Here is a 23,288-nt window from a genome sequence, read left to right as displayed (position 1 = left end):
ATAATACTCTGCTGGCTTCAGAATGGCAGCCACAGAGCATACTGGGTAGCTGTGCCGGGGAAACAGCCGTTCATTCACATGTGGGCATAGGCTAAGCAAGGAGGCTGTTTGAATTGTAGTTCCCTGCTTCAAAGTTTTTTAATAAATGGGAGCTCACGTGGCATTGACCTACCAATACAAGTATGGAGGGTGTTAACTTCTCAGTGAGGCCAGCATCACTGTAAAAAGGTTGAAGGAAATTATTTCATAAGTGTGATGTGTTTATTTCCCAGTCTTGACAAACAGTGGGGAATGTGTTGACTTCCAAGTGACACACACTTTTTGAAGGTATTACCATTTTGGCAGTATGATCAGCTGATGTAAGGAATCTAATCCACCTGTTTTTCATTCCAGAAGGTTGCAGCTGACAGACTTCCTAGAAGGGAAAGCTGTATGACAGCTGATCACAAACACTGGCAGCCTGTTTACTTCTGGACACTGCCCAAAGGGTTGCTCAATCATCTGTGATCCATTCATAGGTACAGTGCATATGAAATGATGTGTTCCCCTCTTGGGCATCTGAGAACTTACAGGTTCAATCACACCATCACTTTTCCTCTGACATCAGCCTCTCCACTAAAGGCCTTGGAGTAAGTTAACCGGAGACTGGCTGTACGGCTTCTAGAAATCCATTATGGTATTATAAGAACGTGGCCAATCGCTACCTAGCTTGTGTGTTTTTCCCCTTTGCCGTCCCCTCCTCTCCCTCTTTTTGCTATGTTTTGAAGAGCATAAGCGACTGCATTCTTTTATGTACAGCAGCTCGACTGTTGGAAGCGCTACTTGTAACTAATGACTAGGGTGGAGGATAGCTGAAGTGTGGTGTACGGCACATGGTGCAGAGATGGAATTTTGGCCAGGGATTCCTGGGCATATTTCCAGTGTTTTGACATGTGTAGTGTAGGAGTATTAATGTCCATGCCGAGCAGAGAGGACGTTAGTTTTTTTCAGACAGCCTCCTGTCTACTGGTGAGCTGTAATGTCTTCAGTTTATCGACATAAGGAGAATGAAGAGATGAGCTGACCCAGCTGCTGCTAGAGGCCTCAATCGGAAAAAGGACTCCAAGCATGTCCTTACTTTTAACTACATGAGCAGTCTAACTTGGGTCATATGCTCAGAGTTTAGCACATGCCTCAGTATTTTCCTGGACTCCATGTGTTTCCAGGGAGTCCAGGTTTGTCAGACTTGATGCTTAGACTTCCAAGTTATCTCCTCTGCCCAAGGACAGCAAAATCTATTTCTTTCATGCCGCCTTCCTCTTCTTAGACCCACTCTCCCTTAGTTTAATCAATGACTAAATGCTGAAACCAAAATTCTGTTGTGTGATGATAAAGAGCATGACCAGATGAGCTCTTCAGAGTTTGCTTTCCTTTGGGTTTTCATGCTACAAAACAGCATTTGGATCTCAGTAACAATTGTGTCTCCACTGCAGTGGGACCATGGAGAGAGATGAAACAGCATCGAGCCACCCCTCAGAGGACAGCAGCATACTGGACCTTCCCTCTGCATATGATATAACAGACAGCTTCCTGCCAGAGCACAGCACTGGGACGAGTGACGAGCCTTGTAGTTCTGTGGATACTTTTGCCTCATCAGCATGCTTAGGTAAAGACTAAACTAACAATGAATGTAAATATTCCCGTTCTCTCTCTCACACTCACTCACTCACCCCCTTTGGACATAGACATGTCGGGTCAATATTTATTGCTTCGGGCAGAGTGTTGTTTGAATGAACAGCAAACAGCATGCTGAAGTTAGATGCAAGTTCATCTGTCTTAGTGCAAAGTGTGGCTTATTGGAACTGCAATATGGTTCTGTGCTTCCTAGTAAATACAAAGTGCGCTGTGGATTGCTCATACCTGTGAGAGCAGTCGAGAGAGTTGCTGCTTTTTGTTATCACTATGCTCATGGAGGAGGGGGTTGCCTGAGGTCAACTGACAGAAACAATCCTAAAGTTCTCATAGGCATCAGGAAAAACATTGCTTTGTACAATTACAACCAGTAAGGAAACATCTGCTTTGCAAATCCTTCTACCTTCCTTTCTCCCATCTACAGCCTGTGTCCTCATTAAACCAGTGCAGGACAAGTGTTCTGTTTATAAAAGGTTATAGAAACAGGCAACTGAATGGCTGGTTGTGCTGCATTCCTTGTGGATTAGTAATAAGCTTGCTGTAGGATTGGATTATGCTCAGCAACTGGGAGATAATGTTTTGTTTCTTAGAGGGGGGGATTTCTGCAGAAATGGTCAAGAAACTAAACTTTGAGCCAGTTCCCACTTTCTGAGCTGTGCTGTTGTATTTATCCACAAGGGAGCTGAACTGAGGTTGCATGAACAACTTTAATTCTGGTATTTTCATATTTTTCAGCATGTGACTTTACAACCTGAAAGTTCATTTAATGTAGCTATTATGGATGTGTATGTATACAGGTGTTGTTCTGCTCGTACTTTCTGAGAGCGACTCTGGCCAGTTTCCACTACCTTCGTGTGTTTTGTAGGGATGAATTATTCTACAGTGGTCGGCGTGCCTTTGAGAGGGTGCATTAAAATACAATATTAATATAGTTTATCGTAGGTGTCACTAGGTGGCCCTGTTGCACACAGTCTTCCAAGTTCTTTTTCTTAACATGGGAGCAAATGTTCAGTCATGAGAAGACAGGCTATGTGGTGGTGTTGGTTTTGGTTATACAAGATCATGGGATTGGAGCTATGTGAGCAGCAGGAGAATTTGCTCTCTGCCTGGGGCTCTGATTACCTTCAGCTCTTGAAGCAGTGTTGCTCCTTGAGAATCAGCTGTTGGTGCTGGCCTGAGATTCTTGGAAAGAGGGATTGTCCCGCATGTTGTGTGACTGTCTCTATTACAGGTCTGGGGCATATGTGTGAACAAAATAAGTTACATTTAGAATTAGGCCTGGTTGGAAAATTTTCTGTCAAAGCTGTTTTTCAATGAGAAATTGGGTTTTGGCCTAAATTAAATTTTCTACAAAAAGTATTCGCTTTCCACAGAAAATTTAGACTTTTCATAAAAACCCCCAAATATCCAAAAAATTTTGATTTTTGGCTGAAAATTTTTATTTTGAAATATAGCCACTGTGCCTTAATGGGAGTTGGTTGTACTTTTTGGGTGTGTAATGTCCCATTCGCCTCTATGTACCAGGCTCCCCAAGGGACTAAATGTTTCATGATGCACTGTGGAATATCAACAAGAAGGGAGAATGTGGTGCATCATGGGAGATGTAGTCCAGCCAGGGAGCCCAGCCCATAGAGAAGAATGGTGTAATGAGGTACCTGAATTACAACTCCCCTGAGGCACCATGGCAGCATTTCTTAATCAAAATTTTTGGTTTTCTCTTTATTATTTGGCTGAGAATTTTTGGTTTTCAGTTTTCTTGCTGAAAAGTTGGACTTTTCCACAGGGGAAAAAACCCAACAAACCGATTTTTTGACTTGCACGGAATATCCCAAGATTTGCTTCACTGATCTCTCCACCACTATGAAGCCAATTGCCAGCCCCTGTCAGTTGCCATGGTGCGGCGGAGGGGGAGCACTGATGTTAGAACAGGATGCTGGTGTTAGAAGAATGGGCAGTAATAGGTTATATCGTGGGATCCAGACTGACGGTTATTGATTCATGTGATCCAGGTTCTCCTCTCTCCCCTTCCCTCTCTCCCCCCGACTTAAAAGTTTGTGAGGGGAAGTTTGTGACAGGGGAATCACTTTACATGTGAACTAAGTGGTGCTACTATGTTGTTTGCTACTTTTTAAATATTTCCAGGTAAAATAATTCTGTTGTGCACTGCTTTTGATCTAAGACCCACCAGCATAGTACTCCTTTGTGCGTGCCTTTTGCTGCTGCTGTCGTCATCAGCAGGAGTGACTGCATAGACAGTGCACTGGACGTGGGCAAAGCTGGAAATGGTTGTATTTAGCCTTCGCTCCTTTCTGGAATGTTAAATCCAAACTGCATTGAACCCTCCACTTTCATCATCTATTCAGTCCTGATGCACCAAGGGTTAAGAAAGTTTGTGTCAGTTACATTAAATAGTCTGGATTAAAATAAAACTAGGTGAGGTTGGGAAGTCATTTGCAAAGGGGTTTGCAAATGTTTTTTAAAAAGAAAAAACATTATTTCTTCTGTTTGCAGGCAAAGCTAGCAAAATTTCTGTTCACTTTGGAGATTTAAATAATTAAAAGGAGGTGTTTAACTCCTCTTCCTTGTGTCCGCTGACACAAGATACTTACTTGCTTAAGGGCTGAGCAAACCATCAGAGATGGTAACATCAGTACCCCTACTAGTTACTCACTATATTGCACATACAGAGGTTAAGCACTCAATGAGCCTAGCTTAGGTGTGGTGGTTACTAGCTTATGAGGCCTGGGCAGTTTCCTTCAGTTTCTAGTATGACAATCCCAGGATTGTGTCTCAAGTAAAATTCATCTGTGATAGGGACTCCAGCCATTGCTGTGTTTTGTCTGTCAAGAGTAGGAGCACTGGAGGAGGCTACGTGACCTAGTGGTTATAATAGATTTGGCCAATTGATATTCCTGTTCTAATTTGAGGCTTGATTAATTTCAGATCTTAGTAATGGTAAAGTGTCCACTTGTGAGTCATAGTGTCGGGATGTATTTCCTTGTTGCTAGTGAAAATATTCCAAATGAATGTTTCTCTCTGCTTTGGTAGAGAAATTCCTCTGACAATGTGATAGGCTGGGGTTTGTTTGTTTTAGACAGACTGTGTGTCACAGGTTTTCTGTAAAGGTGTATCCACAAGTGCAGGGATTTGTAGGCAATCCCTGTGATTGGTGTGTGTATTGTGAGCTATTTGCTCAGATCCTGTTCTTCTCCAGCAAGGGTTGGTGCTATTTGGGTTAATTGTGTTGGTGATTAATGTTGGGGTGTAGAAGGAACGTGTGATTACTCTGCAGTCCCGAGACTGGTTTGCGGCACACAGAGTTTACAGCTAATCAGCCAGCCATGACACATGAAAAACAAAGACAAACTGCTCAAACATGAAACTTCATATTGTGTTTTACACCAGTAGAGGTCAGATCCTGCATGTTTGTTCACGTACAACACCCACTGACTTCAGTGGGTGTTTTGGGTTTCGCAGAGAATGAAAGATCAGGCCCCAAATTCTTCTTCTTTTATTCACATTACAATTGCACCTAGAAGCCCTGACTAGAGCCAAACTGTGATGGACGCTGACTACACATAATAAGACAGCCCTGACCCAAAGAACTTGCAGTCTAAACAAATAGATTCATAGATACTAAGGCCAGAAGGGACCATTCTGATCATCTAGTCCGACCTCCTGCACAGCGCAGGCCACAGAATCTCACCCACCCACTCCTATGAAAAACCTCACCTATGTCTGAGCTATTGAAGTCCTTAAATCGTGGTTTAAAGACTTCAAGGAGCAGAGAAGCCTCCCTCAAGTCAACCATGTCCCATGCTACAGAGGAAGGCGAAAAACCTCCAGGGCCTCTCCAATCTGCCCTGGAGGAAAATTCCTTCCCGACCCCAAATATGGCAATCAGCTAAACCCTGAGCATATGGGCAAGATTCACCAGCCAGATACTACAGAAAATTCTTTCCTGGGTAACTCAGATCCCATCCACCTAATATCCCATCTCAGGGGATTAGTCCTATTTACCCTGAATATTTAAAGATCAATTACTTACCAAAATCCCATTATCCCATCATACCATCTCCTCCATAAACTTATCAAGTAGAATCTTAAAACCAGATAGATCTTTTGCCCCCACTGCTTCCCTTGGAAGGCTATTCCAAAACTTCACTCCTCTGATGGTTAAAAACCTTCATCTGATTTCAAGTCTAAACTTCCTGGTGGCCAGTTTATACCCATTTGTTCTTGTGTCCACATTGGTGCTGAGCTGAAATAATTCCTCTCCCTCTCCTGTATTTATCCCTCTGATATATTTATAGAGAGCAATCATATCTTCCCTCAACCTTCTTTTAGTTAGGCTAAACAAGCCAAGCTCCTTAAGTCTCCTTTCATAAGACCAGTTTTCCATTCCTCGGATCATCCTAGTAGCCCTTCTTTGTACCTGCTCCAGTTTGAATTCATCCTTTTTGAACATGGGAGACCAGAACTGCACACAGTACTCTAGGTGAGGTCTCACCAGTGCCTTGTATAATGGTACTAAAACCTCCTTATCCCTACTGGAAATGCCTCTCCCGATGCATCCCAAAACCGCATTAGCTTTTTTCACAGCCATATCACATTGGCAGCTCATAGTCATCCTATGATCAACCAATACTCCAAGGTCCTTCTCCTCTTCCGTTACTTCTAATTGATGCTCCCCAACTTATAACTAAAATTCTTGTTATTAATCTCTAAATGCATAACCTTACACTTCTCACTATTAAATTTCATCCTATTACTATTACTCCAGTTTACAAGGTCATCCAGATCCTCCTGTATAATATCCCTATCCTTCTCCGAATTGGCAATACCTCCCAGCTTTGTATCATCTGCAAACTTTATTAGCACTTATTTGAGTGTAGTTTTCTATACAACTGTGTCTATATAAAACAATGCTGCTCCAAATATCTGAGTGCCTGCTTATATGGAACAACATCGTTTTACATGCACGTTCGCCTAAGCACATGTATAAAATCATTAACGTCTTTTATTTTAAAAGGAGACGTCTGCTTTCTAATCTAGGTTGTTTACTCTTACATAAGTCCTTTGTAAGTCAGCAAAAAAAACCAACCTGCAGCAGCAAGTCTCAGAGCCCAAGTCAACTGCCCAAGTCAACTGACTTGAGCTCTATAGGTTTGCACTACAACGGGGCTAAAAATAGCAGTATAGCTGTTCCCACTCAGCCCGGAGCCCAGGCTCTGAGACCAACCCCCCTCGCTGGGTTTCATAGTCTGGGGTCCAGTCCAAGCAGGAGTGTCTACTCTCCTGTTTTCAGCCCTGAACTGGGGTTTGTGTGTTTGGTTTTTTTGCAGTCTAGTCATACCATCAATCATCTTGGCTGCAGAAAACATAACTGCAGTGAAAACCAAACCCTACATCACAGGGGAACTTTCTTAGAGATTTAAATCAAATCAAAGCATCTTGGAGTTACAGTCCTAGCTCTTGTTTCCTCCTCTCATGAAATAGTGAAAAGTGTTCCAGTGTCTCTTATTATTATTCATTTGTATTGCAAAGGCATCTAGGGGCTCCAGTCATGGACCATGACCCCAGTGTGTTAGGTGCTGTACAAACACAGAACAAAAAGATGGTCCCTGCCCCAGTGATCTTACAATCCAAGTCTGAGACAAGAGACAACAGATGGGCACAGACAGAGAAATGGGGGAGCAGAAGGAAACAATGAGAGCATATGGGTCAGCATGATAAGTGGTGGCAGCATGCACCTTGTAAGATTTAAGTTACGAGCAGCGATTTGCTCTAACCTGTACTATAAAGCGTTTTGACTTGGAGACCGGCTCCTGTGGTTTAGGCAGTGGGAATGATAGGTAATTCTTCCAACTCTGTTTTAAATGCCATTTGTAGTTTGACAAGGACAGTGGTCTCGCTTGCTCCAATGTTAATTTTTCAGCACACAAAAATACAGCCAGCAGGAGTCCGTGTCACTGTCTCTCATAACATAGCAACCTTCTTAGTGGAGATGTAGATGGAGGCAAAGTAATATTTTTCTGGCATTCCTCCTGTACTGGATTGATATTGACCAGAAGGCATGTCATTCAGCCTTCAGGTATCCCACATAAATATTTATGTATCCTTAGTGTAACTTAGGAACAATTAAAAGTGTGCATAACCGGGAGGATATATCATTTTGTTGGAAGGGAAATGTTGCATCATAGTAGTTGGGTAACTTCCTTAGACTGTTGAATTGGCAAAACAGTGCTTGCAGTCACATGGAAATGCTGATAAAGACCAAATGTACGCGGGAATGAGTGATTTATGATTCATTAGTAAGTGAGCATTTTCCTGCTGTAACAAAGATACAGCATAACCAGCAGTAAACTGAATTTTGTAATGAAATTAAAGGGACATTGGTAGGTCAAAAAGAGCATATTTAAAACAAACAAACAAACAAACACACACACACACACACACACACACACACACACACACACACACACACACACACACACACACACACACACACACACACACACACACACACACACACACAGAGTCAAAATTTCCTTGTTTATACAGCAATGGACCGTAGAATATTAAAGCTGATGAAAATTGTACTTTGCATCTTTTTTGCCTTTTTTTTTTTTTAAATGTTTCTACTCGGCTCAGAAAATAAAACTAAATGACTGTGTTTATAACATTTCTAATCTGCTTTACTCACATCCTAGCACAACATTGCAGGGTTTAGGATACTGGCTCTGTTGGGGATTGTTTTAAATCCAGGCAAATTGTTTTATCATTTCAAGTTTTTAAAAAGGTCTTAAAATATTTTAAATTAATATTTTGATTTTGCTGAGGTTTTTTTTCAGCGAAACCTATATTCTCTTCCTTTAATTGCTGCTGCTGTCTGCATTATGGTAGCATCCAACATGTGTTAGGTGCTGTCCAGACACAGAGGAAGACACGGATCTTGCCCTTAAGAGCTGTGCAGTCTTAAATAAAGAGTGTGAGGAAGGGGATACAGCATCCAAACCAAGGATCATGGGGAAAGTTGGCTCATCTCTAAGGCTAAGATTTTGTCATGGCTATTTTAAGTAAAAGTCAAGGACAGGTCACGGGCAGTAAAAAAAAATTCACAGAAGACCGTGACCTGTCCCTGACTTTTACTAAAAATATCTGATAAAATGGGCAGGGACCAGGTAGCTGCAGGGTGGCTAGGAGCTTTGGGGTCCCCACTACCCTTGAGGGCTCAGAGCTCCAGAGTCCCGCTGCCGCCAGTGGCAGAGGGGAGCTGCAGGGTCCCTCTGCCCCCTTCTTAGCGGAGGGGAGATGTGTGAATCCCCCTGCCACCACCACAGTGGGGAGCTGCAGGGCTCCCTCCGCTCCCTGCAGTGGCCAATATCTGCAGGGGTTCCCCTGCTCCCCCACAGCAATGGGGAGCAGCAGCAGGGGTCAACCAGCCCCGCAGCAGCGGCGGGAAGCTGCTGGGGTCAACCAGCCCCGTGGTGGTAGCGGGAGCTGCCAGTATCCCCCTATCCCACGGTGGCAGCTTAGGCGCTGCGGGGTACCCCTCCTGCCTGCAGTGGCTGGCAGCTGCTGGGTACCCTGCTGCCCATGGTGGCAGAGAGCTTGGGGGCCCGCTGTCTCAGATGACAGGGGTACCTTGCAGTTCCGTGCTGCAGAAGGCGGCAGGACCCTGCTACTCCCAGCCACCAGGGCTGAAGTCACAGAGGTCTTTGGAAGTCACGGATTCCATGACTTCCACGACCTCGGTGACAAAACTGTAGCCTTACTCATCTCTAATTCATTCTGTTGAAGAGTTATGAAAATTGTTAAAAGTGATGACTTGGGTGGGGTGGGTAGGTGGGAAAAAGATGGAAAGGAAAGGAGATCTTGTAGGGAAGAGATGACGTCAGAGGAACGAAGGAGTAGGAGAGGACAGAGGAGGGAATTAGGAAGGTTGGTGATGCGACCAGAGCAGAGATCAGAGTCCAAAAGAGTCTAAGGGCTGGACCATCATCTGGTTTAAATTTGGCTTCAAAGGAGCAGTGTAGTTGGACTCCTGCTGAGGCTCTGGCCCCACGCACAGATGCACCCTGGGATGTAAGGAGGCTGAGAATCTGAAAGCTGTTCCTGGGAACAAGGCCCTTCACAGGCTACCCCAGAAGCTTCCCTCCCTGCCCACCCAGGGTATGTCTACACAGCCTGCAGCAGTGAGTCTCCAAGACCAGGTCCACAGACTCGGGTTCATGGGACTCAGGTACCACGCTAAAAATAGCTGTGTAGACAGCACTCTTCAGTTACCTGCCTCTCCCCACTCTCTTATGCACTGGTTATGATTTTTTTTTAATTAGCGTCTGTATCGATGCATATTTATTCTGACTAGTCCTTAACTATTCTGTTTACTGCTCTCTTTGCCTTTTAAAGAGCCTCTTCCATCTTTTCCAGTAGAGCTACGTCATGTATGTGATGAGAAGAAATGGTTTTACATGCCGTAGTTTTTTCTTGTACTTGGGTTATGCATGTGTGCTGTTGTGGAACGTTGAAAATGAAAGGAACAGGGTGTACTTTTAATACTGTCAAGCCATTTGGGTTAGCGCTAGCACTTGAGAGGCCACTCAGAAGTTCATGGTAGTATAAAATTCAATGTATTCATTCTTTAGCCTGTACACTAAAGAAAAACCCAGCTTGGTTACCTAACTACCAGGAGAAATGAACTTCTAGGACATATTTTAACTCGCTGCATTCATTGAGGAGGAAGTGTAATGCCAAAGACCGCAGGCTTTATAGAAAAGCTCATTAGAAGCATCTGTACATACCCCGTAGGCCCACTTGCACGCATGATTACCGCAGTTCCATGCAGAGCTTGGATGTGCAAATGGGAATTTAGATGCCTAAATGCCCATGCATATGTACAATCATTGTTACTGTGTGCAAAGGTAGATGCACACTTGTGCATGCAAAAATTAATAAACAAAAAATAATAATCAAAATATCTGCCTGCCACATACATTCTGATATTTGGCTTGATCGGGAGGGATTTATATACATACACTTTTGTATTCTTTTTTTCATAAGAGAACCCCTAAGAGTGCCACTGAAATAACTCAGTATCGGATGTTCGCGTTTATAATACTAAGTTAAGGAATGGTAGTTTAATTTCTGCTGCCCTCTAGTGATCAATATTACTGACTTCTGATACATTAGAAATGTATCAAATGGAGGTACAATTAAACTTCAGTTAGTGGAGGAAAATTAGCATCTATACATTTCTGCCAGAAGGCCCAGATCCTAAGCTGTTGCAAATCAGTGGAGCTCAACTGATTTCAGTGGAGCTAGATCAGTTTACTCCAGCTGAAGAGCCTGATTTTGAAATGTTTCCAAAGGAGACTTGATTGTTCACTGCTTAGCTTATAGTATGTAGTTTTTTACATAACGTTGTTCCTGTCAAATGCCGGTGAAGTATTTTTGTGGTTTTTTTTTTTTTTTGGAATAGAGTTTCTTAGTCTGTGTCTACATTAGAGCGGTGTCAGGGGATCCAGTGAGAACGACAATGCTTTAGAACCGTGGGTTCAACCTGTGGCCTGTGGACCCCTGGGGTTCCACAGACTACCCCTAAGATTTCCAAAGGAGTCCCCATCTCCATTCAAAAATTTGTAGGGGTCCCCAAATGAAAAAAGGTTGAAAACCACTGCTGTAGAGCTGGGTTATGTTGTTTGAGCGTAGACATGACTGTACCTACCCCTGAACTGGGCCAAGACTTTGAATACGAAGAATGTCTGGTGATTAGCGCTGTTGTAAGGCCCTTAATGACTGGGATTTGCTGGGTTGTTTGTTTTTTTTTTTTTTTTTTCCCCCCCCCATCTGAAAAATTCTGGGTTTTGAAAAAGCCAGGATTTGGGTGTCACTGTTTTTTGTTTTTGTTCCCCCCCCCACACCCAGATTTTGGCTTTTTTGGTACCCAGGAAGTTTTTACAGAGGAAGCCAATGGAGCTGTGCTGCAGTGGGTCAGCAAGGGGCTGTCTGGCTAAGGGGCTGGTATTGATGGGGTGCAGCCTTCTGTTCCCCTCCTGACCCCAGCCCCTCAGCATAGCCCCATCCGCTGTCTCTGCACCGGGGGGGGGAGTGAGACAGGAAAGGAGCCTTGTCCTGGCAGCCAAAACCGCCCAACTGCTGCAGTAGAGGCAGCAGGCCTGCAGGGAGAAGACTACTTCCTCCACCGCTATATTGCAGGTTACACCCCTCTTCCCCTGGTCCTGCCCGCTGCATCCTGGGAGTACCAGGCAACCCTCCCATTCCCCCCACCTGCTACCCTTCATTTTCCGTTTTTACTGATTTTTTTTTAACACATTTTTAAAATTGGGGACTAAACACTGCAACTGTGTAGGTCCTTGCGTTGTTGTAAGTGGGTTCTCTGACACAGTCGTAGTGGAGTTGGGAGCATGGACTCTAATCTGGCAATTGCTATGTTCCGTATGATACAGGCTGGATCAGACCTAAGGTCCATCTAGTCCATATTCTATCTCTGATGGCGACCAACATCACATTCTGTAGTACCCTCTCCAGTAGGCAGATGTGGGATAATCTGCTGCCCACATTAGGTCTCAGCCTGATCTCTGGTAGTCAGAGGCTGGCTTGAATTCTGAAGCATGAGAGTCAAAATTCCTTCCAGAATTTTTAGAATTAATTAGATCTCTGGCTATTCCTTACATCGATGTTCGTTTGATCCCTTGCTGAGGTGGTGGGTTTTAGTCGTTTTCCAGGAAAAAGAAAATATTCACACAGCTGGGTTTTGTTTGTTTTTGTTTTAAGACAAGAGTGTTGATTTTTCAGGTTGCAGGCTTGATGTGAAATTGTGCTTCCAATTAATCATTTTTATTTTTATTCCCAGTGCACTCACTTGGTCCTCGACCAAAACACCCCTCAAGTACAATTAAAAAAAAATCTCCCTCTTCAAAGCTAGTTGGAGTGGTTCTGAAATATTTCAAATTTTAATGCTGCACATATATACCTTGGTACAATGGGCCAGATCCTCAGATGGAGTAAATTAGCATTGCTATGAGATTAATGAGGCCACATGGGTTCACAGCAGTGGAAGCTCTGGCCAGTTGTGTTTTGTAGCATCTGTTAGCAAAGTGGTGCAATTGCATGAAATATTAAATGAAGTAGCAAAGCTAAATTATGTCTTATATAAAATTAATACAAGTAGATTAAGCCATGTGACATAGAAAACCTGAGATTGCCAGCTAGATGAGCGGCTGCGTGTCCCTGTAGCTGTCTGTAATTAATTTTTCAAGAATGTGTTCTACAGAACATTCAACTAAAAATAAACCCAGAGAAAGAGAAGCAGATATCTTATTCTATATGCATTCTAAGGAAGAAAAGTAACCATGGATTGTTTTTAAAAATGAGAATGAGATTTAGAAAGAGCATGTTCCAAAGATTTTCCTTGACTACACTTACTCTTGACATTGGATCAGGTCTATGGAGCCCAATCCAGTAAGGCTGCTGAGCACCCACAGTTCCCATTTAATTTCACTGAGGGTTGTGGGTGCTCAGCTCCTCCCAGGACTGGGCCCTTACTACACACTGCATTCAAACCACCTGTGTTCCCACTCCAGGAAAATGAATCTGTTTCCAAGTACTAAACACAGACTTTATATTCTAATGGCACAAGAAGACTGTGGCTAAATATATCTGCATAATTAATTCCTTGCACACTCCGAACACCCACTGAAGGCAGGAAGAGTTTTGGATGCAACAGGACTGTGGGATCAGCCCCTTAGCCTCCTGCAGAATGTGTCATTTGGCCTTTCATGGCTCTGATTTTCAAATGCATATTTTTCGGCCAATGGTCTGCTCCAGTTGGGCCAGATTGTCACCTGCATTCTGCTCCTGCGCATGGGAGTAAATAGGTATAAGAATCCCCTTTGTTCCTTGGCACGGATTGCCTGCATTGTGGGTAGCAATAGGGGAAGGGAAAGTAAAGCAGCCTCCACAGGGCATCAACTCTTCTTTCCACACATGGGTGAGAAGTGATGGGAGCCTTTGCTCTGCCATCCTGTCACAGCAGCCAGTGCAGTTGTGCTGCTGTGCTAAGGAAGGTAATCCATGCCAGCCGCATAGCTGGCTCAGACTATTCCCCTCCCGTCCCTGAGTAAGGGATAGCCAGGAACAAGACAGTTACTCTGAGTCACAATAGTCATGTTATTCCCAATGATGATATCGTAGCCAATAAACTGAAAGCTCTTGATTTTTGCATTCATCATTTCCTTTGGCTGTGAACAGATGTGTGGCAGAGAATTCGTACTCTAGAAGAACATGTTTTGTGTGTGTTGATAGTTAGATTGTAGCATTGAGGATATAAAAAATGAGTCATTGCAGTCCCCGGTGCAAACTGTGCAATGTTGGAATTTCCATGGAACAGAAATTGTGGCCCCTGACCAGCTCCAGTCTTAGCCCAGCTGCTGAATAATCGAAAGGTGAAATCTTCCTGTGCTCTGCCTCAGAGCCAGGGGCAAGGCTCACAGCCTGATGTGAAGATGAACTTGCAGTAACCGTCCACACCCTGTAACTTAGCTTTGTATCTTTCCATCCTCCGTGCATGCCCCTGGCTATGGTTTTGGAAGGTGCCATGTTTTTTACTGAGCTACAGCAGGGATTAATGACGTTTATGGACCTGCAGTTGTGCTGTGCTACAGGAATTGTGCTGAACATCCAACAGAAGGAAGATATCTGCTGGTCGATTTCACAGAGAGACCTTCTGTCTCTTCCTCCTGTTTCTCCGCCCTACAAAAAAAGCATTACAGGATGGTCAGGTTCAGAAAGATGGTGTCCCAGCGGGGACAGATGCTTCAGTGGTTTCCTGGGCCTGATTCTTCACTCAGTGACACTGATGTTATGCTGGTGCTGCTTCACTGATTTCAGTTGTGCTATGACACAACAGATGACCCAGAATGGAGAATCGGGCCACGTACGTCTTTGATGGTGTGTCTGTCACAAGCATCCCCTTCCTGAGGATACTTTTTGGGGGCTGCTAAATGGATGGTTGGTGATTTAAAAGAAGGTTGACTGACCTCCAGCAGCACATCATGCTAATGTAAATTGATCTCCCTGTGTGGGCCACTAGCTTGATCTCCCTTCTCCTAAGGTGAAAGGGGGTTAGGTGAGGAGAGCCCAACAGAAAGGAGACTCTTGAGGTGGAACATGGGCCATGAGCTAGCTAATAGGGTGTCTCTTTCCCCCTCCCCATGCTTTGTGCAGTTAGTACCTGTCACAGAGAGCTTACAGTCTCTGTTTGGCTGAATAGCATCTAGCAGAATGGGATCTCTGAGTGCTACTGGAATACAAATATCAGCACCTTGCACTTCTCTCTGATGAACTCTTTGGCCAACTTCTTAAAGCACTTTGTTGGCTCTTTATCAAGCCCTCCTTGGTCAGGGGAAAGCTGCTAGGATGTGGGGTTGGGAATAGAGCAGTAAATACTCTAACATAACTCTCATGGTCTAGGCTAGTACAATATAATGTTTACACTAGTTATTAAGGACGTGACAAGGCCCTGGTTCACTGATTCTAGATACAACCAGAATCTGAATAGCGGGTCATACACTGTCAATTCAAAACTCTACAACACATGGGCAGCTGAAAACATGGGGACAGCATGAAATAAATGGAATTTATCATCAGTATAAATAAGACGAGGCAGAGGTTCTGTATTGGATGTAATATTCATTTCAATAATGAATTCAGTAAAACACGACTTTAAAATTTAAATGAAGGTGACACAATTTCCAGTATGTCCTAGAATCAAGGGGCCTTATTGCATCATTTAGGTCTCACTTATCATAAGAGCATATTTTGGGCCTCCATTACTAAGGAATTTTTAGCAAAAGTTTTTGGTTTCACTGGATCATATCCACACCAAGTTGCATGGTGACTTTTCTCTACCGGTTCCAAAGAATTTTCCTTGGGTAGACTGGTAAGTCTAGTCTTTTATTCTAGATAAGTTTTTGGACTAATTTTGCTTATCAATCCACATGCTTCTGTTTCTGGGAGCTTTACTGATAAACATTCCACGCTCGTAATTTGCAACTAGTGAGCCAAATCCTCACTAGCGTGAGTCAGCATAGCTCCATTGATTAATAGGTTCTTGTACACTTAATTGATTTCAATGGAACAATGCTGGTTTACACCAGCTGTAATTCATACACCATGGAATATGAAGGAGCTTGATCTTCCTTCTCATTTTGATGCCAAAATTGGAAACACTGAGCAGAATCTATGATTTGGGTCAAAGTAGCTCGTGAACATCCTAATGAGCTCAACGTTTGATTTTTCTCTTTTGGGCCATGATGGAAGACAGAGGAAGTGCTTCCATTGACTTTGCTGGGCTTTGGATTAGGCATTTCTAAGGTCTTTAGAAACCCATACGCTTGGAGATCTCTTACTAATAGGAACACTGTTGGTTTCTAGTGATGTAGCTGACAGGGGGAACAGTCCTTTAGTATGCCAACCACTGCAGATAGAATTCCAAGTCTTTGCTGTTTTCCTGTTCTATAACTCTGCCTGTGGGTGTCATTTTTGCTGCTATCCCTTTCCTTTCCTTGCAGTTTTCACTGTTTTGTCTCCAACTCTATCCTTTTGTTCATACTTCATCGATTTTTTCAAACACATCTACCTTCCTGTTATGGCTTCTGGGTAATGTGGGAACTTCCACTAGAGGGCTATCAAAACAGCATGTATCTATTTACATAGTTTGCCAAAAATATACACTGGAAATCCTAGATGTAATTTGTTTCCGGCACTGTACTATTTTGTATTTGTGCTGCATCTATGAGCTGATTCCTAAGTTATCAACTATTATTAATTTTTTGTTCAAGGAAACACCACAGTTTCAGAGAAGCAGCCGTGTTAGTCTGTATCCGCAAAAAGAAAAGGAGGACTTGTGGCACCTTAGAGACTACAAATTTATTTGAGCATAAGCTTTCGTGAGCTACAGCTCACTTCATCGGATGCATTTGTCTTTGCTTTTAAAGACCTGCTGCACTGAATAAGGCATTTTCAACAAAACATGGGTTGTGTCTTATCTGAGTTTGCGACTGGTATTCAGTTCAGTTCTAGCCTTTGGTATATGCTGTTTGTCATATTTTTCAAAAGTGGATCTATTGCAGGTAGCTTTGGGTTATGACTATATAGCTAGAGGCTATGAATTCTGAAATGGTAGAGTTATTATATGAAGAAAATCCTTTAATGCTGGAAAAAGGTCAAACAACCATAAAAGCGAGGTGGAGAAAGAAGAAAATCTATGAGATTGCGATTAGTGGGGAGCAAAAGGATTAGTAAATGTCCCATAGTGGGAATTAATTGTCTCCATAAAGTGTCAAGATGTAAAACTGCAGTTAGAGTTCATTGTAAAAGAAAGTAAACACTGTGCAAACGCTCCTAAGAAGCTTTTAGGATGCGGTGTGGCCAAATCTCGTGATTTTGTTGTGAGATGCACAATGTTTGTGGGGTTTTTTTTCTTAAAGTCCAGCTCCAGGAGTTATGTGATTGTGAGAATGGTAGCTTTAATTTATTTTATATATACTTCTGGCCCTCAGGGTTGCAAAGAAAAGCTGAAAAATGTGACCCTTAAAGGCTCAAAAAACAGAAGGCAAATACAAAGACCTCCAAATTATTATATTTAAAAACCCCAAATCTCCTGATTTTTTTTTAATGGATCTGACTCATGATTTTTTTTTTAATGCTTGAGGTTAACACAGAGGACACCTGCATGTAATGCCAGGAGCTGGGGTACAGTAGATATGTGTATATATACTGCCATTTTTTCTACCCTGTAATAGGTATACAGCACTGCATCTGCCATTGGGCATGTTTTGGATCATTTAATCTTATTTTGCATCATGGTACGTGTGCAACAGACCCTTCAGGCCATTTCTTCTTTATATTTATTTGACCTGTCACTTCAGCACCTCCCATTATAACCTATCTGTGTTTTTGTTTGTCTCACATTGTACAGTTGCAGCACCCTAATGTAATTTAGACTGCCATGATTCCATTATGGTGATGGCTTTTAATGTGGCTGTGAGATGATTTTCTACAAGTATATGCCAGCCAACATTAGTTTCTCTCTCCAGACCGGTGAGTGAGCACTGGCTGTCTGTGTAAGGAGGAATAAATACTGTGGCAAAGTGCCTGCTCTACCTTGGTAAGTCTTGCGCTTATTGGCGGATTTGCTCGCCTTGGAGCTTCACAGCAGCCCTCAGCTTGGCCGTTTTTTCTGAACCCACAGTCCAGGTCGATTCCTCCTGTGTCTAACCAGGAGTTGGGAGGATATGGGGGAACCCGGGCCTGCCCTCTACTCCGGGTTCCAGCCCAGGGCCCTATGGAATGCAGCTGTCTAGAGAGCCTCCTGGAGCAGCTGTGTGACAGCTACAACTCCCTGGGCTACTTCCCCATGGCCTCCTCCCAACACCTTCTTTATCCTCACCACAGGACCTTCCTCCCGGTGTCTGATGATGCTTGTACTCCTCAGTCCTCCAACAGTCCGCGTTTTCACTCTCAGCTCCTAGCACCTCTTGCTCCTAGCTCCTCACATGTACACCACAAACCTGAAGTGAGCTCCTTTTTAAACCCAGGTGCCCTGATTAGCCTGCCTTAATTGATTCTAGAAGCTTCTTGATTAGAACACCTGCAGCCAATCAGCCTGTCTGTCTTAATTATCTCCAGAAGGTTCCTGATTGTTCTGGAAGCTTCCCTGTTATCTTACCTAGGGAAAAGACATCTACTTAGCCTGGGGCTAATATATCTGCCTTCTATTACTCTCCTATAGCCATCTGGCCTGAACCTGTCACAATACTGTAAATAAATGATGGAGAACATGACTTTGTTCAGTTCTTTATGGGCTGCTCTCCCAGAGCACTAGTGCAGATGGCTTGGAGATGAAAAATAGTAGGGCAGGAACATTAAAGCAGTTAAAGATATTTGTTTACAGAAGAGTGATGTGTGAGTTTGCAGTATATACACCTACAGTCCTCAGATCAGTTCGGTCATGTCTCATTGGCCCACTGTTGTTAGATATTACAGAAGGCAAAGGAGAACATAAGGCCTCAAGAATTTAGTATGTCTCTCCCAAGAGTTTGATCTTATACCAGTGCAGTGCATGTATGAACATCCTTTTATTCTGTGTGTGTTCAGTCCCTCACACAACAGAGTACTGGTCCATGACAAGGACTCCTCGATGCTTTTGCAACACAAATAATTAATGACCGTAAAATGCGGGGGGATTGCATTGCTGAAGCTCTTTTGATGCAACACCTCCTCCCCAAACTCATGGGGAGAAATGGCCAAAGAGGCAGTCTCTGCCCTGGATCAGCATTAGAAACTGTTCCCTGGGTTACACTATTTTGTAAATAGAATTCTTATTTCATGTTTAGAGTAGGAAGTTTCTACTGTAGTTCTGCTTTTTAGGCTCTATTTTAAATGTTTTGTTCCTTTTCCCTTTCAGCTGCATTTCCGTGCTGTGCATGTCCTTTTTTGTCTATGCTGAACGTCCTGTGATTCTAATAATCTGAAGTAAAGGGTTCCAAATTTCCTCTTCTGATTGGGCCTGGCTGGCCTTGGAAGTATGGTAGATCCCAGAAGGGAACTTCCCCCTGACAAAAGGAGCAGAGAATCAACTGAACTCCATGGGACTCTCTACTCATGGAAGGGCCCACCCACACTGATCCCCTTTGCAGCATCAGGACCCTTCTCTGCAAGTTGTCTTTGTTTTTAAATCAGTTTAATTGGATTATAAACTCCTCAGGGCAAGGCCTATGTCCCTCGTTGGTTGATACGTGAATAAATAATAACTTAAGGCAATGATATAGATTAGTAAATATAGTTGATTATATGTTTCTTCTAGAGCGTCACCCTAATAAGTTTTATCCAAAGGCAGTCCAGATTGGTACTGGTGTTTTGAACCATTTGGAGACTCTTTCAGGATGTGTGGCTTTCTTCCTAGATATGAGTCACAATCAACCAGGCCTGGAAGCCCTGAGTGCATGAATCCCCATAGCCTGGTGTATCTGGTAAGATAAGGTGCCATATTGTGGCTGGTCGCAGGTAGAAACAAGTGTATTTTTGTTGCCAGAACTAATTTGGCACCTGATAACAACGAGGAGGCCTAAAGGACCCTGAGGCTGAGGACCAAGTGAACAATCCTGGGGCAGATGCTCCGAAATTGTGGAGGATTTTATAAAAGAGGCAAATCCTTTCAAGTATTTTGTCCTTCCTAGTAATGTCACCTCAATTTCTCCTGGATACAGTTTTAGCCAGCAGCTCCTCATCCAAGTACTGATTAGTGGGAACCAAGAAAGCCATTTACTTCATGTAATTATAATCTAAAGAACAGGATGTTCTTGCAGGGAGACTTTGCTAAAAAATCTGATTGGTACCATGGCTCCTTATCCTTCAGCAATATTGTTGCTTGAGGGAAGGAGTTCAAGCATCAATAAAAAGGAGCTAGGGATGGGATGGAAACATAAAATTCGGGGAAGGGAAACAGGAAATTAAAATCTCTAGTACAATGTCCTACTGTAGCAGCTAAAACATCTCAATAATAAAATGAATCAAAACTAATTAGATATTATTTACAAAACCAAGTAACTTAAGGAACAATTGCCAATGTTATTTAGGTGCTGTCTACTTCTTTCAGGATTTCGGGTTTTTTTTTCTGGTTATTAGTAAAGACAATGATATAGGAAATATTTTCCCCTGTACACTGAACATGGATAGAAGTTCCATCTCGATCAAGCACCTTAGGCAGGATATAGGTTGCTTTAGCTGAAATATATCCTCTCCTCTACAGCTACGTTACATTTTAGGTGCTGATTTCCTACATAACTTTTTACGTAATTGCTTTCCAACACCGAAGTCTGACTGTTAGTAAATATTTTTCATACATCTTCCATCCAGGCATCTAAAACATTATTTACAAACATAGGGCCATAGTGTCCTCTGTGTACACAACTCCCAGCTAGGGGACAGGGCCTGTGGAATTTCCATTGTACCCTTCTGCTAGCAAGGTGTTCAGAGGTATCAGAAAATTTGGTCCCCACACCCAGGTGTAGCGCAGGTTTGCTCTGTCCCCCTCTCATGGCAGGACCACAAGGAGGTTTATGAATCTGCTATAGCCTTTGAGCTCATAGATCTGGGTCTTTTAGCTCAGGCTGTACAGGCTCTTGGTTTTAGGTCCAGAGAGTCCAGGATTCAATCCCTGTGGCTGATGACCCACCCAAGGGCATTGTGTTATTTGGGGATCCCCGAGGCTTGTAGAGGTACAGGGAAGGACAGAGGTTCTGTTCTATGCTGCTTGGGGCTACAGTTCTGGCTGCTGGAGCTAGAAGTCTACTTCAAGGGGCTGGGGGCATTCTGCAGTGCAGAAGGGAACCAGAGTAAGTTCACACTGATGGGGTCAGCATTGTGGTTTCCCCCCACCCAAATTTCCTTTGGGACCAGAAGGGGAATGATGCTGTAAGGAACATCCCACCAAGACCGTGAGATTAGAAAAACTGGGGGTAAATGATGCCACAAAAGTGGCTTTCCCCCTCATCCATTTTCCTTCCCCACTAAGCAGAGATCTGAAAGAAAAGTTGGCAAGAGTCTATATTCTTGCCATACCAGCCCCTTCTGATGTCCCGGTATAAACTGGGCTGGATTTTCAAGTTACACTGCTACAGCCCAGACGGTTTAAATGCATATGTTAGCAATAGCACTAACTGAAACTAAAAACACTTCATTACAAGGAGCTTTTGAATGAATGCCTGAAGATTTAATAAGACCCAGGAAGGAAATAAGGCTGAGTGAGCATACGAGTTACAGCTAAGATGGCAAGGGTTTTTTTTCCCCTTGGAACTGCAGCATTTCCATCTCAGGCAGATCCAAGGCTGACTGCTGCCTTTGCCAGTTTGGAAGGGACAGTCCTTCGTTAAGTTCAGCTGAGACAGAGGAGCCTGCTTTGATCTTGCATCTCAGGTATTCTCACCCAATGAAGAAGGCCCTTTGGAAAATGTAGTCAAAGCAGATAGTTTTAGCTCTCGTTCTAAGAGAGCCTGGCTTATTTCCTCCTTTTCTTGTCTAGGCTCTGTCTTTGTACCTCTTTGTTCAAAGAGCCTTCAGGAACTTTTCTCTTAATCTAAAAGTTCTCTGAGATTTTCGAAGCCATGTAGGGGATTTAGAAGCATTTTCCATTAATTCCAATTGCAGATGTGTCTAAATCCCTCGGTCGCTTTAAAATGTCAGCCCTCCAAATCTGCCAAATTCTTCTTTGCACAAATGACCTCAGTACACATTACAGTAAATTCTATATCAACAGGGGCTATGGAAGAAGATAACTGTTCTAAAGAAAATACAATGGACCAAATTCTGCTCTCAGCCAAGCCAATCAGTGGAGTTAGTCTGGATTTACAGTAGCGGAAATGAGAGCAGAATTTGACCCATTAAATGATTCAGATGCTTAGGAACTTGCTTTAGACACATGTGTATGACCATTGGAGGTACAGCGAGCCAGAAAATGTCCCCTATGCTTCCCCTCCCCACATTGAAAATTTGTGTCTAAATTTTTCATTTAATGTTTTTTGTGCAAAAATTTAAAAACAGAAAGACTTCTGCTGAAAACTGATAGAGGGAGGCTGTCAGAGTGGACTCACCACTGGTGCACCCCTTTTGGCTGGTATAGTGTAGCAGGCTCTCCTTCTTCAGCACCCCCTGCTGACAGCTGCTCCATCCCTGCAGTGGTCTGCTTCTTCTCATGACTCCTCCCTCCAGCCAGGTTATATTTAGTCTCATCCTGCCTGGGAGAGACAAAGGATCTAATAAACTAAAGTCACATCAACGTAACTCCTCACCCTGGTTTACTCTTCTCCAGACTCTTCCCCCTGCCCCTTGCCAGGCTCCGCAGAGTTGTCTTCCCAGTCTGATGCAGAGCAACGCCTCTCTGGAGGCCTAGCTCCAAAGTCAATAGTCCTTCTCCCCATCAGGGTGTTTCCTCACCACCTCTTCCAGTGGAACAGATAGGGGAACACAGGCCCTCCCGCTCCTGTGGGTTCCAGCAGAAGGAACCTGTGGTGAGCATATAAGGTCTGTCTGTCCAGTCTCCCACCTGGGCTTTTTCCTTCCTCAGCCTGTCCGCCGGCCTCTCCCACAGCCCTGTTCTGGGCTTACTGTGCGCCTGCATCCCTCTACGCTTTTCCTCCACTCTCTCATACCAGAGAGTGCCTGTGTAACGCCAACAGACCCCGGTCAACGGTGGGTAGGATCAAACCTCAGACCTCTAGAGCTTAGTGCATGAGCCTCTACCGCATGAGCTAAAAGCCTGCTGGCTCTTAGCTAAGGCTGTAGAGAAGACTCATTTTATCTCTCTCTCTAAGTGGTCTCAGTGCCACCAGATGGGACAGAACACCACACCCAGGAGATGTGTGGGTTACACCTGCAGAGTTCTTCCCCTCTCTTCCTGCAGCCTCCTCCTTATCTGGGCTTCCTCCCTTTATGCTCACCCCTCAGCTCCTCCCCCAGCTGGGACTCCTCTTCATTTGGACCTGGCCCACCCCAACCAGGTCCCCAATTGAACTCTCCAGCTCCCCTTTTAGTGC

At 43.7% G+C, this 23,288-nt stretch overlaps 1 protein-coding gene across 4 annotated transcripts in view; it reads left to right on the top strand.

Moving 5' to 3' along the window:
* SHLD1 (shieldin complex subunit 1) overlaps window positions 1-23,288 on the top strand; it is a 68,757-nt gene that overhangs the window by 4,273 nt on the left and 41,196 nt on the right. For 3 of the 4 annotated variants that reach the window (XM_038396019.2, XM_043512130.1, XM_038396017.2), the window contains exons 2-3: window positions 394-518; window positions 1,473-1,645. In XM_038396019.2, coding sequence (XP_038251947.1) covers window positions 1,480-1,645 — 166 coding nt within the window. In that variant the 5' untranslated portion in view covers window positions 394-518; window positions 1,473-1,479. The remainder of the gene's footprint in view (window positions 1-393; window positions 519-1,472; window positions 1,646-23,288) is intronic. The other variant, XM_038396023.2, reaches the window with a different exon arrangement.

The sequence above is a fragment of the Dermochelys coriacea genome, chromosome 3, assembly GCF_009764565.3.
Source record: "Dermochelys coriacea isolate rDerCor1 chromosome 3, rDerCor1.pri.v4, whole genome shotgun sequence".
Lineage (NCBI taxonomy): Eukaryota > Metazoa > Chordata > Testudines > Dermochelyidae > Dermochelys > Dermochelys coriacea.
Note: the sequence above shows the minus strand (reverse complement) of the source record. Positions and strands in the feature narration are given on the sequence as shown.